The sequence below is a fragment of the Heliconius melpomene genome, chromosome 5, assembly GCF_056956725.1.
Source record: "Heliconius melpomene rosina isolate 202511_hmr_F chromosome 5, ASM5695672v1, whole genome shotgun sequence".
In the NCBI taxonomy this organism is placed as follows: Eukaryota; Metazoa; Arthropoda; class Insecta; order Lepidoptera; family Nymphalidae; genus Heliconius; species Heliconius melpomene.
In genome coordinates, this window is record NC_140393.1 from 6,883,565 (window position 1) to 6,897,593 (window position 14,029).

Genomic DNA, 14,029 nt, shown 5'->3' on the forward strand with positions numbered 1-14,029 from the left:
TAGACCGCAGGATCCCTATTTCCAATAGATGCAACAGAAATTTGTTTCAAAATAAAATTCTTGAAACATGGTTGACTATTCCAGTCAAAACACTACAAAATCTTGTAGAATCAATGCCTAGACGACTTAAAGCAGTTCTACATAATAAGGGCAGTCATGCAAAATATTAAAAGATAAGATATTGATAAAGACACAATCCTAAACATTATTTTTCAACAATTTCAACTAACTTTTGATATCCTAATTTAACAGTTTATTTACCGGAACTTATAGTTATAAAAGTTGTGATGGTTCTTTTATTGATTAAAATACTCAAAATTGATTATATTTTCATAAAAAAATATTAACGCCATGTTTTTATTTTGTTTTATTATAACTCTCTCCCATTTATTATATTATTGATCATTTCAACTAACTTTTGGAGGGCAGTGTAGATACAAATCACCAGCCAGTGAGTCGCAAACGTCCAACTAACGCGGATCCCTTGTCGCTCGCTATTCTATCGGCCATTTAATTAATTATCGTTATTTTCAACGTTCTCGTATTATATTCGTATATATTCGCTATTCACTCTTACTCCTTCTCTATTCTTTATATGTGTGGACTATTATTGTATGTGCATTAAATATTTTGTGTAGTAAAAGACTACTTATTTTTACTAATCGCCGCACCACCCACCAAACTGGTGACCCCGAACAGTGCACATAATGAGTGATAGCAGTGAATCCGTTAAAACCGCCGGTTCGCGTAACGACGACCACGTGGACCACGTCACCGTCCGTCGTACGCGTAAGGTGCGCGTGCCAAGTGAACGACACGATTCGTCGTTGGGATGTCGAAATAATTTTAAAATCTCACAATTTTTTGCGGACGACCCTGAGATATGGTTTGCGTTATTAAAAGGACAATTCGACAATTATAATATTACCAACGACCATGCTAAGTACACTCATGTCATAACTAATCTGGACATGACGAATGCAAAAGTGGTAAAAGACATCATCCCTCCCTCCGACGGAAAATAAATATAAGAAATTTAAAATGGAATTAATTCGGCGTCTGACTGCTTCTCAAGAAAAGAAGGTTAAACAATTACTCACACATGAGGAGCTTGGGCACAGGAAGCCCTCGCAATTTTTGAGATACCTTCAAGACCTAACTGGACCTTCGGTACCGGAACATTTTATTAAGACGATTTGGTGTAACCGTTTACCGAAGAATATTCAAACCGTCCTTGCTTCTCAAACTACCCACACTCTAGAACAACTATCGGATTTGGCAGATAAAATACAGGAAATAACTTCACCTTACAATGTTGCATCAAGATCGACAACTGCGCCAGTACATCCGCCCAGTGAGATTGCTGAGCTTAAAAATATGGTGGAACGGTTAGCACTGAAGTTGGAAGAACACACTCGGCCTAAGTATCGTCCGAAGGCTCGCGGTTCATCACCTCATCATCGTTCCACTTCGCAGCAGAGGATAAGGTCGCAATATAGTCACCGAAAGTACCCCACGTAAAACCATGCGAATTTGGCAAAGCGGGAAACTCCAGGGGCAGTCGCTGATGGCGACTGACGATTGCCCCTCCTCTGCGAGTCGCCTCTTTGTGAAGGACCACTCACCCGGCTGGGCTGACCGCCCAGGCGACCCTGGCTCATCCTCCCCTTCTTAGCCCCCATCTTCCCCAAAACTACTCCCCCCTCGGAGAAGTAAGGTAGGGCGGGGCTAGTTGAGCATAGGGGCAAGTTGGGCAATCAAAATATCTCGTAAACTATTCACCTTACGCATAGACATCTTATGGCGGAAAGAAGGAGTCGCGGGAGGGGTAATCAGCACGCGATCGCTAGTAGCGGCTGAACGAGCGATTGAAGCGCTCGTGCGTTTTGTTTTTTTTGTGACCAAAAAGTAAAAACGTCGTTTATCGCAAGTTTTCGTCTGTATTAGTCAATTGTCATTTGTTTTCAATCAGGTAAGTGTTAATCTTTCTGAGAATTATTGTACTTTTGATATGTGGAGTTGTTCTGAGTATAATTCTTAAGACTTTTTTATAACCTCGCTTTTGTTTCAAAATTCCGGGTTGGGGTTAGTTGAGCTATTTAACTATTTGCTCAACTTACCCCACGACTCAACTAAAATAATGAATGTTTTATGTTTATTAGGATGCGGACTTACAAGAGGAAGACTACAAGATGTTCTTACACTACTGAAGATTTAAAAAATGCTGCAAAGGCTGTCAACGATGAAGAAAAAAGTGTTAATGCCGCTGCTAAAGAATTCGGCATCAAACGGATGACTTTAACAAGATTTTTGAAAAAATTAAATGAAGGTGGTGATTCATCTATGGGCTATGCAACACCGAGGCAAGTATTTTCTCCTACACAGGAAGACTCTCTGAAAAACTACTTGCTACAAATGGCATCAATCTTCTATGGATATTCTCCAAAAGACGTCCATCGCCTTGCCTATGAATGTGCTGCTAAATTTGGCATTGAAATTCCACCCAGCTGGACTGCAAATAAGATGGCCGGAAAAGAATGGCTTACGATGTTTTTAAAACGAAATGCCGAGCTATCCATCCGAAAACCAGAACCCACTAGCCTTGGTAGGGCAACATCATTTAATGCGCAGAATGTTAAAGTTTTTTTTGAGAAATTAGCGGTTGTAATGGATAGACATGGATTTACTGCAGCAGACATTTGGAATGTAGATGAGACAGGAGTATCCACTGTGCTGAAGCCAAATAAAATTGTAGCTGCCAAGGGTAAGCGGAACGTCGGTGCAATGACTTCTGGGGAACGAGGGACTAACGTTACAGTAGTAACTGCTGTATCTGCTCTTGGAAATGCTGTACCTCCTATGTTTGTATTTCCGAGGAAACAGTTTAAGACACACTTTCTTAACGGTGGTCCCCCTGAATGTATAGGAGCAGGAAATGCCAGTGGATGGGTTACAGACGAAGAATTTCATCAGTTTATGCAACATCTTATAAAATATGTGAAACCATCCATTAAGCGCCCTGTTTTATTAGTGCTGGATAATCACTCCTCTCACTTGAACGTGAAGACACTAACTTTGGCCAAAGAAAACGGAGTTGTAATGTTGTCCTTTCCACCGCATTGTAGCCACAAATTACAACCGTTGGATGTGTCAGTCTTTGACGTTCAAAAAGTATTGCGCTGCTGCTCAAGATGCATGGCTACGTAACAACCCGGGGAAAACCCTTACTATCTATGATATACCCAAAATAGTCGCTGATTCGTTGCCGTTTGCTCAGACAAGTATAAATATTGTTAACGGTTTCCGAAAGACAGGCATCTTCCCATATAATGAAAACATTTTTGGCGAGGATGAGTTTTCACCATCATTTGTAACCGATCGTCCTGAAGCAGAAACAACTATCGAGCCAGAAAAAGATCCAGAGCAAGCTGTGATGTCCAGCACTGAATGTAATCCCAATCCTTCTGCTTCCACCAGTCAAGCTGAACCCGAACCTGGTCCGAGCAACAGGGAAAAAGAGACGTTTGATCTAAAACAAGCATTTTCCCCGGAAATTGTACGACCATACCCAAAGGCTGGCCCTAGAAAAGCAGCTAAAACTAACAGAAGAAAGAGAAAAGCTGCAATACTAACAGACACTCTCGAAAAAAACGCTTTAGAAGAACAGCAAAATAAAACCACAAAGAAAGTTAAGAAGCCAAAGGAGAACATGGATAAGAAAAGGAAGAAGGGTGTCTTTAAAAAAATACTCCAGTCAAGTGAGGAAAGTGATGACGATGATTATTCCTGTCTGATTTGTTGCGAAGGCTATGCTGAAAGTTTACCAGGAGAAAATTGGATCCAATGTCAAGCTTGCAGGGAATGGGCACATACAAATTGTGTTCCAGGTGCTGGTCTTACTTTCGTTTGTGTCAATTGCAACAGTGACAACGACGATTAAGTTGTTAAGATCTTATTAATATATTTTTTTAAGATATTCAAGTCTAAACAAAAAGACTGAATCTATTGCTGAAGTTAATCTTAAGATACTTTATGTTTTGTTGAATCTAGTTTTGTTTAATTGTTCAAAATTACTTTAAGTGTTGTTGTTCTGTCACTAAAAGACGATAAATAAAGAGCTGATTGTCAAACACATATTTTACTTCATCTCTAGTCAACATTGAACCCATGTTTTGGTTAGACATTCTTAGTGCTCAATTTGCCCCATACCCTTGCTCAACTTACCTCACCAGTGGGGTACATTGAGCATACTTGACTTCCTGCATATCAATGGCTGTAGCTCTTAAATTCGACATCTTACAAAAGAATTACTATGGACACTTTTGATAAGGGATAAATTACAAATCCATCAAGCCGCTTAAGAACTCATTGAGATTTATCATTGAAGAGCTATATCCGTTCAAGTGAAAAATTGCTCAACTAGCCCCGCCCTACCCTAGCGCCTTCACAGCCACAACCCGATGGCACACCTATTTTAATAGGTGCATAGTGAAACCCGATAATAGGGGCTCTCCCTGATGCCGCTCCCCTCGCTCCCCCAGGTGAGCAAGAAGGAAGAAAACACAAAAAGGGAAGCCATTACTGTTTTGGTAACTTAAGAAGTAAGAAGAAATAAGGAGAAACTCTGCTGAAATAATAAAGAAATTACTAAGTAGAAGTGTGTCGTTTGAATAATCCAGAAAAATCAACGGTCACACTTGTGTTTTTTAGCACTCTTACGTTTTAGATAACGTTGAAATTTATTATATTTTTAAACTCACTTTCCTTTGTATTCATTGTTGTAGCCTGCTGCGTGGTGGGAACAAAGCAGAATACGAGGAAAACACATATAAACAGTATTACTTCTCGACGTCTGACGGTGAACATATTAGTATAAAATGTCACAACAAAATTGTTATTTTAACAGACGCTAGATGTGAGCTTCAAGATGTAGCTCGGTGCACCTCGAATTTTCGAGGAACACCGATAGCATACAATATTTTGAAAACAATTCAGTATTTGACACAATTAAATAAAAACGTTATACTTCAGTCGATTCCATCCCATGTAGGAATTGCAGGTAATGAAATTGTGGACAACCTTACAAGGGAGGCTGCATATGATGGAATATCCCTTAGCATAGCACCATTTTTTAGTGATTTGCTTCCGGTTTTACGAGATCACGTGCGTAAAATGTGGATGCAGCATTATGGAAAAATATCACAGGATAAAGGAATTTGGTATGGAACTTTCTATCCTGAGCCTTTTCGCTTTCCTTGGTTTGAATCATGTAATCTTAATAGAAAGACTCTTGCGTTAGCTTTTAGAATTCGGTCCGGTCACATTCCACTCAATCTTTTTGCTTTTATAATTAATAAAACTGCATCGCCAATGTGAATAGTATGTGGGAAAAAAGAAGATGTATATCATATGGTGATGGAATGTACTCGGAACGAATCTTTGAGAGAACTTACATTTGTTGATAACTCTATGAATGTTGGTTAGGATAGGATGTTAGTTTACCCTAGTTCTAATACTGCTATTAGCTTGTATATATTCGTAAATTTAGGTTGAGACAAGAGAATTGTAGAATTGTAATAGCTTTTTGTCTCGTTTTTGCTACTAGTTATTCAATGTCAGAGTTTAAGTTTTAATTAGTGTCCGATCGAAGGTTCGGTTTCGGTTTCAGCCCAAAATCGTAGTTTCGGCCTAGTTTCGGTTTCGGCCAAAAACCAGCCGAACCTTGCCACAATTTACCTTCCCGTCTAATATGAATTAGAAATGTATAAATCTAAAAATTAGAAGACTCTAATGAATTTCTTCATCAAAAACTCCTATTACAGAGGTTATATAATAATGTAATTTATTTTGTCACTAACACATTACAAAAACATGTTACAGGTAAAAAATGTCACAATAGGAAAAACATCCAATTAAGCAGTTTTTTGAAAAATCTACTTGCGATTCATCTAAAGCGATTTGTAATATTTGTAATAAAACATACTCATTAGGAAGCCATGAACCCAAGAAACAAACATTGCATGGAGTCAAGCAACATTTATTAAGGTCTCGTGATTTTCAAAATAGGCAGGTGTTAAAACGGCTATCCAGCTACAGAAAACGAACTCAAACATCTCAGTACTGAGTACCCATCAAACAAATCTTGTTCAAGTAACTATTCCAAGTTTGTCATCCAAATGTAAGTTTGTACAATGGCCCGATGATCATGAAATTACTAAGAGGATAGACAAAACAATAATGGATTTGATCATCGTGGACATGCTGCCTTATTCTTTCTTAGACGGCGAAGCGTTTCGATGACTTAATTTTACTGATCCTCATGCAGTTCGCAAGTATCGGCCGAAATCTGAAAAATATTTCAGAACAACACTGATGCCACAAACTTATGAGAAACTGAAATTTAAAGTAAAAGATTAAATTGAAAAATGGGTAGTGGGTAAGTGCTACCACCGATATTTGGACTAACGACTGCAAAACATATTCACGTCTCATTTTATTGTAAATGATCTACGTCTGAAAGTTGTATTGGGTGAATGCGTACTGGAACAAAGTCATACCAGTAAATATAATTTACAGAGATAGTAAACGAACGGCGTTTAAACGGCAAAACAAGAGAAATTTTGCCGTTGCAACAAGAAAATTGGGTGAATGTCAAAAAACATGCTCTTGTACAGGATGTTGATGTGAGATGGAATAGCACGTACTTAATGTTGGAAGGCTTTTAGAGCAAAAGAATGCAATCAATTTATATAGTGTAGAAAATGGTAAGATTGATATTATTGTCTCTAACGAGTGGGACATTATAAAAAATATTACAGTGGTTTTAAAATTTAAACATACATACACGATTATATTTCTAATCAGCTAGAAACAAATAACAATCAAGTGAATAAATATTTAAAAGATAGTTATGTAGAACGAACCAACGAAATGCTAATTTATACGGCTATTGGAAAAGCAGTGCTTTTCCTTCCCTTAGAAAGGCGGTATTGAAATATCTGTCCGTTCCACCAACGTGTGTTCCGAGTGAGCAGCTGTAGTGTATGCGAACCCTGAATGCGTCTCACTCGCGCACCGATCGTGAACACGTGCAGGCGTGCTCGGCGTTCTGTCTACATTGCATATCCAGAGATTAATTATTAAAGCTGTGTTTTATTGATACAAGAAGACATCAAATATTACAAGTGGCGACGAGGAAAAAAGTGAGTACAAAAAAAAAGAAAAGAAACATTATTATAACCTAACCGACAAAACAATGTTTACTTTTATATCTTAAACTACTGTGTACATGTGTTTAAGAAATAGTTTTTATTTAAATCTTATACCTGTATCAAGTGAGATAATACGTAAATAACCGTTCATTCATCTTTCACTGTAAAGGGCCACGCATTAGATCTGAATAGATAAGGGCCACGCAAAAATAAAAGTAATAGTAATTACGACATTATGACATTAAATAGCTAATAGCGAAATTAAATTTCATTGGAATTTTTTTGATATTTTACTATGAAACATTCAATTCTACTTACTTACTACTTTATTACTTTGCTGTTTCACATTATTTTCTATTTTTGTTTTATTAAAATGTACTTGATTGCATACTAACATAATAATAATATATAGAAGATCGTAATTACAGTAAAGGTCTAGAACCACGCAATAAGTTAATGACAAATAAAAGGGCCATGCACATCTATATATATAAAATCGAAAAGTCACTCACTCATCACGAAATCTCAGAAACTACAAGTGCTAGGAATCTCAAATTTTGCATAGGAGTTACTTATAGGACGTAGGTGCTCGCTAAGACGGGAATTTGCAATATTCGATTTCTAAGGGGTTGTTTTTGGGATCAAAAGTTTGTATGAAACTTCGTTACTACAAATGCTAGAAGTCACAAATTTTGCATAGACGTCACTAGGACGTAGTCATGGAGACAGAAATTAATAATAACATAGTTCACGCGGGTGAAACCGCGAGCGGGCCGCTAGTTACAATATAAAATGTACAAATTATACATACTATGCAAATGTGTAATTTATTTAAAGAGTACAGTACAAAATAGAAAAGGCCATGTGCAATTGTAATAATAAAATAAGGCTATGCAGCAAATACTGTTACTGATTTTAAGTAAAAGCAACGCAAGTATAAGAGATACATTTGTTTGCAGGTCGCCCCAATGTCTCACGCATCACTCACACTCACAAACTTAGACCATTTTGATTGCGAAGGCGATCCGACATCTGTCGCAAGTCGCTGGGTAAAATGGAAGAGGGCATTTGAAATTTATTTACAATATTGAGACACCCTTAAAAAAACGAGCGACACTTCTTCACTTAGGGGGATTTATCACTCCAAGAAATTTATTATAATTTACCTGGTGCTCATTCTGAAGAAGCAGATGGTGTTGATGTATATACAATAGCTTTAGATAAATTAGATAGTTATTTTGGTCCAAAACAAAGTCGAATATATGAAAGATACCTATCCCGACTTATAAAACAGGAAGGAGAACAATTCGAACGATTTCTATTAAGATTGAGAAATCAGGCTGAAAAGTGTCAATTTCATAAAAAAGAAGATCATATTATCGACCAAATAACTGAAAAGTGCCGGTTAGTTGAGCTGAGGAAAAAAATCTTAGAAATCGGTGATTCAATTGCTCTTGATGAAATTATTAGTAAAGCAAATGCATTAGAAGTTGTAGCCAGACAATTAGAACAATTTAAAAATGAGAATACACATAACATGAACAATTTTACCAAAACAGATATTAATCCTTTCAGACCTGGCGTACACAAATGTACACATAAAATATAAAAAAAAAATTGGTATTTATTTCGCTAAAAGTGCAATTGAGAACGCTTGTGTTCATATGTCCACATTATAAACTACAAAAATGTATACTATTAACGCCATCTCTTGGCATTCTTTGTAACTATTTCGACATGGTTTGATCAGTGGCTGACCGAAGTTGGAGCTCTGTAGGTAAGCTCGTCATTTTTATGTCTAAAAAGTAGGAAATAGCTAAATATACGCACTGCAAAAATATGAATTGATGTGTTATATTCCTAAGGTCATAAGTAACATATAATTTGAGTTTATTATTCTATTTTTGTATCAATTATCACAATCTTTATATTTGTACCCAAATGTACACGTCAGGCCTAAACGATGTATTTACGATTGCTGAAGTATTCTAGCTGTATTTGCAAAATCTATTTTGAATATGTTTGTAACTATATTATTATTGTGGTTGTTGTTAATGCTATATAAAATATATGTTGTATGTAGAGATAATTTTTTTTTTACATTTTCAGATAAAAAAAACCGATATGTTTTCACCGGACGCCTTGGAAGCCATATTGACTTGAACTCTTTCCGATATGGAGCTATCGTCTGATGACGAAGAGCCGTTTAGATTTACATCTGAAAGAGAGTTGCAGTCTGTCCGAGTTGGCGCAGATGTCATCAATCAAAACCAACGAGAGGTATTCCCACCCGACTCTGACGAAGATGAAGGGCCCAGCTCATCGTGGATTGGAACGAATGATCCAGGAGTTACTGACACCTGCGATGAAGTGGTTCTCGAAGTACCACCGACAACAGAAATAGAGTCCTCTCATGAAAATATACTTCAGAATATTACGCCTAAACAAAACCTTAGGTGGAGACATAGGGAACTCCTAAACACAATCTCATCAGATTGGTTTCCACCAATATCAATTTACCCTACAGTTGAAGCCCCAGTTGATTATTACTTTCGGTACGTGCCAAAACAATTATTTGAAATTATGGCTGAAATGACTAACATATACGCAATACATTCGAATAAACCCAGGTATAAACCTACTACTACACAAGAAATAAAAATTTTATTTGGGTTACATTTAGCTACTGGTATATTTAGCTACCCTTGCTTGAAAATGTACTGGGAAACTGGAATTAGCATACCCTTGTTCTCAGAGAATATGGCACGGGATCACTTTTTTGAGTTACGTAATACTTTACACCTTGTTGATAATACAATAATACCAGCTGGTTGCAAAGATGCATTTTTCAAAGTTCGACCAATATTTGATGCTGTTAGGAATCGATGTTTAGAGTTACCGCTTGAAAAAGAACTTAGTGTTGATGAGCAGATGATTCCTTTCACTGGGAGACATGTTGCCAAACAATACATAAAAGGTAAACCTTGTCCATGGGGACTGAAGATATTTTTTTTATGTGGTAAACATGTGGCAAGCCTATGATTTTCTACTTTATCAAAGCTCTAGTCCAGAACTTGATAATAATTTGACGAAAAAAATTGGATATGGTGCAGCTATTGTCCTTCATCTCACTAAGAGAATTGGAGAAAGCAAGGGCCACGAACTGTACTTTGACAACTACTTCTCGTCATATCATATATTACAAATTATGAAACAAAAAGGCATTATGGCTGCATTTTGGCCAAAACTAAAATGAAAGCCGAAGGTTCAGTTTCGGTTTCGGTTTTGGTTGAAAACCTTGTTTCGGTCGGACACTAGTTTTAATATAGATAAGGTGAATGTACAGTGGTTATTACAGGACGACATGTTACTTCTTGTGTGACAAGTCCTTCAAATAAAGATTTTAAAAAATCATGATCCTAATGCCTAAATCTACCGATTTCAATAATTAAAGTAATTGCATCCTCTAAAATTCTAAATTCGGATACATAAATGCCTCCAGAATTCAAAGAAAACAGAGAACGGGCAAACTTAATATTAGGTTCCCTCTACCTACCCTGCTGTGTGCTGGATACAGCGTGTAGCTGAAAAAAAATGTGAAGAAAGCATATTTTTAGGCAGTTATACCGCTAGTAAAACTAACAGCATTCTGAAGAGTCAAGTATTGTACGAGCAAGCGCGTACATGTGAGCGCTTAGCTTGCATTTTTATATGGCGTAAATTACTGAACTCCAATATTTCAATTATATTAAGTTAGTTCATCGCTATCGGTCATCAAGAGTACCGCGAGTGGCTCACCAATCATATTATATTTAATTCATTATACTTTTAGACGTTTTAAGATTATATATTTGCAGTTATATAAAACTGTTTTATTTATACATACTCGTACGACATCGCGTACATATTGGTCCTTCGTACCTACCAAAAAACGGAACCCTTGTACCTTCGCGTGTATGCGGGTGCGTATACCGGTGTACCTGTAGAGACACAGTGTATTAACTATAATAAGTGACTTTCGTGTACTACGTGTACCTACTGTTCTATCAAGAAGAATAGTGAGTAGTATTCGACCCTTACTCTGACATTAAGAGTTGCAGTGAGAATCGTCTGAACACTAAGGAGTCAGGCGCGCAGATTCCAAGTAAGATCTGTCCATTTAGTTTATATTATTAATATCTCTCAACGATGTCTTTGGTAGCTGTTAATTTGGCTAACCAAAAGCAGCTGGCATCGGCCATAGAACGCGTATTTACAAATTTCAAGAAAGACGGCGCAAGTAGAAAAACTCCCGAGTACATAAATAAGAGGTTCCTCCTTCTATACAGCTAATGGTTAGGGTATGAGACTAACTTTTCGAGATTGTTGAGTAAGGAGTTAGAGGTTCACACTCGTGAGGCTATTACTAAGAATGTAAAGAGGATGAACGAGAGATATGATACTATCAAGACTCATATCCAGAGCTGTGATATTACAGCTGGAGAGAAATTACAATCTCCCCTCGGTAAACTTCCCACGTTCACACTGAAAACACAAGAGCCTAATAAAGGATTGGCTCCAAATAATCCTCAACTGGGCGGCAGTAAGGCTGCTCTACAACACTCGCATACGGATCGTAAAACCGTGGACATGCTGAGAAAGCAGCAAAGCAACTTCAAGGCCTTCAACCGGACAGTGGAAGGTATGACTTTAGATTTAAGAAGTGAGAGATGGGAATTAGAAGATTTGACACCCTGCACTGGGAGCTAGACAGCGAGGCCACCGTCAAAAAGGCCATTAATAGCCAAAAAAAAAATATAGTCCGTAGCCCATATTGCAAAATCCACCCCTCAGTTGGAAATTCCTACGTTTAGCAGAAACAACAATAACTGGATTTCATTCAAGGACTTGTCCAGTGAGACTATTCATAAAAATAATGGCATGTCTAACATACAGAAGATGCAGTATTATCATAAACCGTCCTTTCTTAGTAGTAAAGTAATTTCACCAGTTTGTTACCAATAAAAGTAATCTCATGTCAAAATATAGGTATTCATTGTGTCGTAGTAATGATTACACAGTCTATTACTGTCAGAAATTTCTAGAGATGCTACCTAGCGATAGGCTAAAAACTGCAACTAAATTAAATTTATGTATAAGTTGTTTATCAAATCATCAAGGTGACCAATGTAAGTCAAATAAAGCTCGTCGCGAGTGTAATAAGGCACATAATCGATCGATCTTTTACATGAAACATTTACGCAATCGCAATTAACATGCCGCGAGATGGCGCTAGTTTGGCTGTGCGCATGCTCGGACTAATCTGTTAAACGGACAGCTTATTAAAAAACTTCACTTTAATGTCGGCCGTCGCCATTCTACCAAATTTTATTTTGTAAAATTTTCTTTTATTAAACGCCTATATACACAGTCCACTATTTTCAATCTCAAAAATCTCTTGCCAAACTCGTGAGTTTGTAAGTGATGTGTTGGCAATACTAGGTAAACGCAATTGTGCATAGCTAGTCTGGCAATAAACGTTAATTGGAAAGCACGTCTTTGATTTACTAGTGGCGACGAGGACAAACCGGTTTAATATATTAAAAATGTCGGTCGGTAAAATCAGTGAATTTAATTTAACAACCGGGAACTGGTTAGCATATACAGAAAGAATGGAAATGTATTTTGTGGCAAACAATATTAAGGAGGAATTAAAATTACCAACGCTTATCTCGTTAATGGGTGAGGCAGCCTACGAGCTGTTGTCGAGTTTAGCGTGTCCGTTAAAACCATCAGCGTTAAAATATTCGGAAGCTACAAATCTTCTGCAAGAACATTTACAGCCGAAGCCTTCAGTAATGGCGGAGAGGTATAGATTTAGACAGCGGAGACAGTTGACGGGGGAGTCCATTGCGGAGTACGTGGCAAATTTAAAAAAATTATCAAGATTATGTGGGTTTAAAACAGACTTAGAGGAGAATTTAAGGGACCAGTTGGTGTGTGGCTTAAAAAGCGAAATGACGAGACAGAGGTTATTCGCAGAGGAAAACTTGAACTATGGAAAAGCAGTTATGTTAGCCACAACACTTGAAGCAGCAGAACGGGACGCCGGAGCGGTGGAGCAAACTGGAATTTTTACGGAATTGTCAGAAGGCGTAAATAAAATTAATATCAATTTATGTACAGTTTGCGGAAATGCAAATCATAAAAAATGGAACTGTAAATATAAAGAATACCAGTGTAGTTACTGTCATCAAATTGGTCATCTTCGCAGAATGTGTCGGAAAATATTATTAGAAAATTCTCAACAAGCGAGGCAGGCCGTGCAATTAACGGAAAAATCATTTCTTTTAAAAAATAAGAACGTTTTAACGCCACGTGGAGAATGGCGGGAAGCGCGGGGAGCCGCGGCGGGCGGGGTGACGCCAGCGCACGTGGTCGCGGAGGCCATTCGTATGGCAGGTCGGCCAGTACCTACTGGGTGACGCAATCTGAGGATGACTCGTTGAAGATGCATGCAGCGTCAGAAGAGGTAGGACGGAGTCAGTATAGGGCACAGAGTAGTGACCTTGAATGCTGTGAAGAAGAAGGCGACGAGCCAATGTATCAAATGTCGCTAACGCAATACAAGCCGGTACATATCACTATTTTAGTTAATGATATTTTTTTAAAAATGGAAATAGATACGGGAGCTCCGTTGTCGTGTATTAGTTTTGATACTTATAATAAACATTTTAATAATATTATGATAAAACCGTGCCGTATCAAATTGAGTTTTTACGACGGATCCCTTGTAAAACCATTAGGTTATATAGAAGTAAATGTGAAGTATAAAAATG

General features: G+C 37.5%; 1 protein-coding gene across 1 annotated transcript; it reads left to right on the forward strand.

Annotated features, from left to right (window-relative positions):
- Positions 1 to 12,796: 12,796 nt before the first annotated feature.
- LOC146539110 (uncharacterized) lies at positions 12,797 to 13,675 on the forward strand. Its single transcript, XM_085185953.1, has one exon. The coding sequence runs from the start codon at positions 12,797 to 12,799 to the stop codon at positions 13,673 to 13,675; it is 879 nt and encodes a 292-aa protein (XP_085042079.1).
- Positions 13,676 to 14,029: the final 354 nt, after the last annotated feature.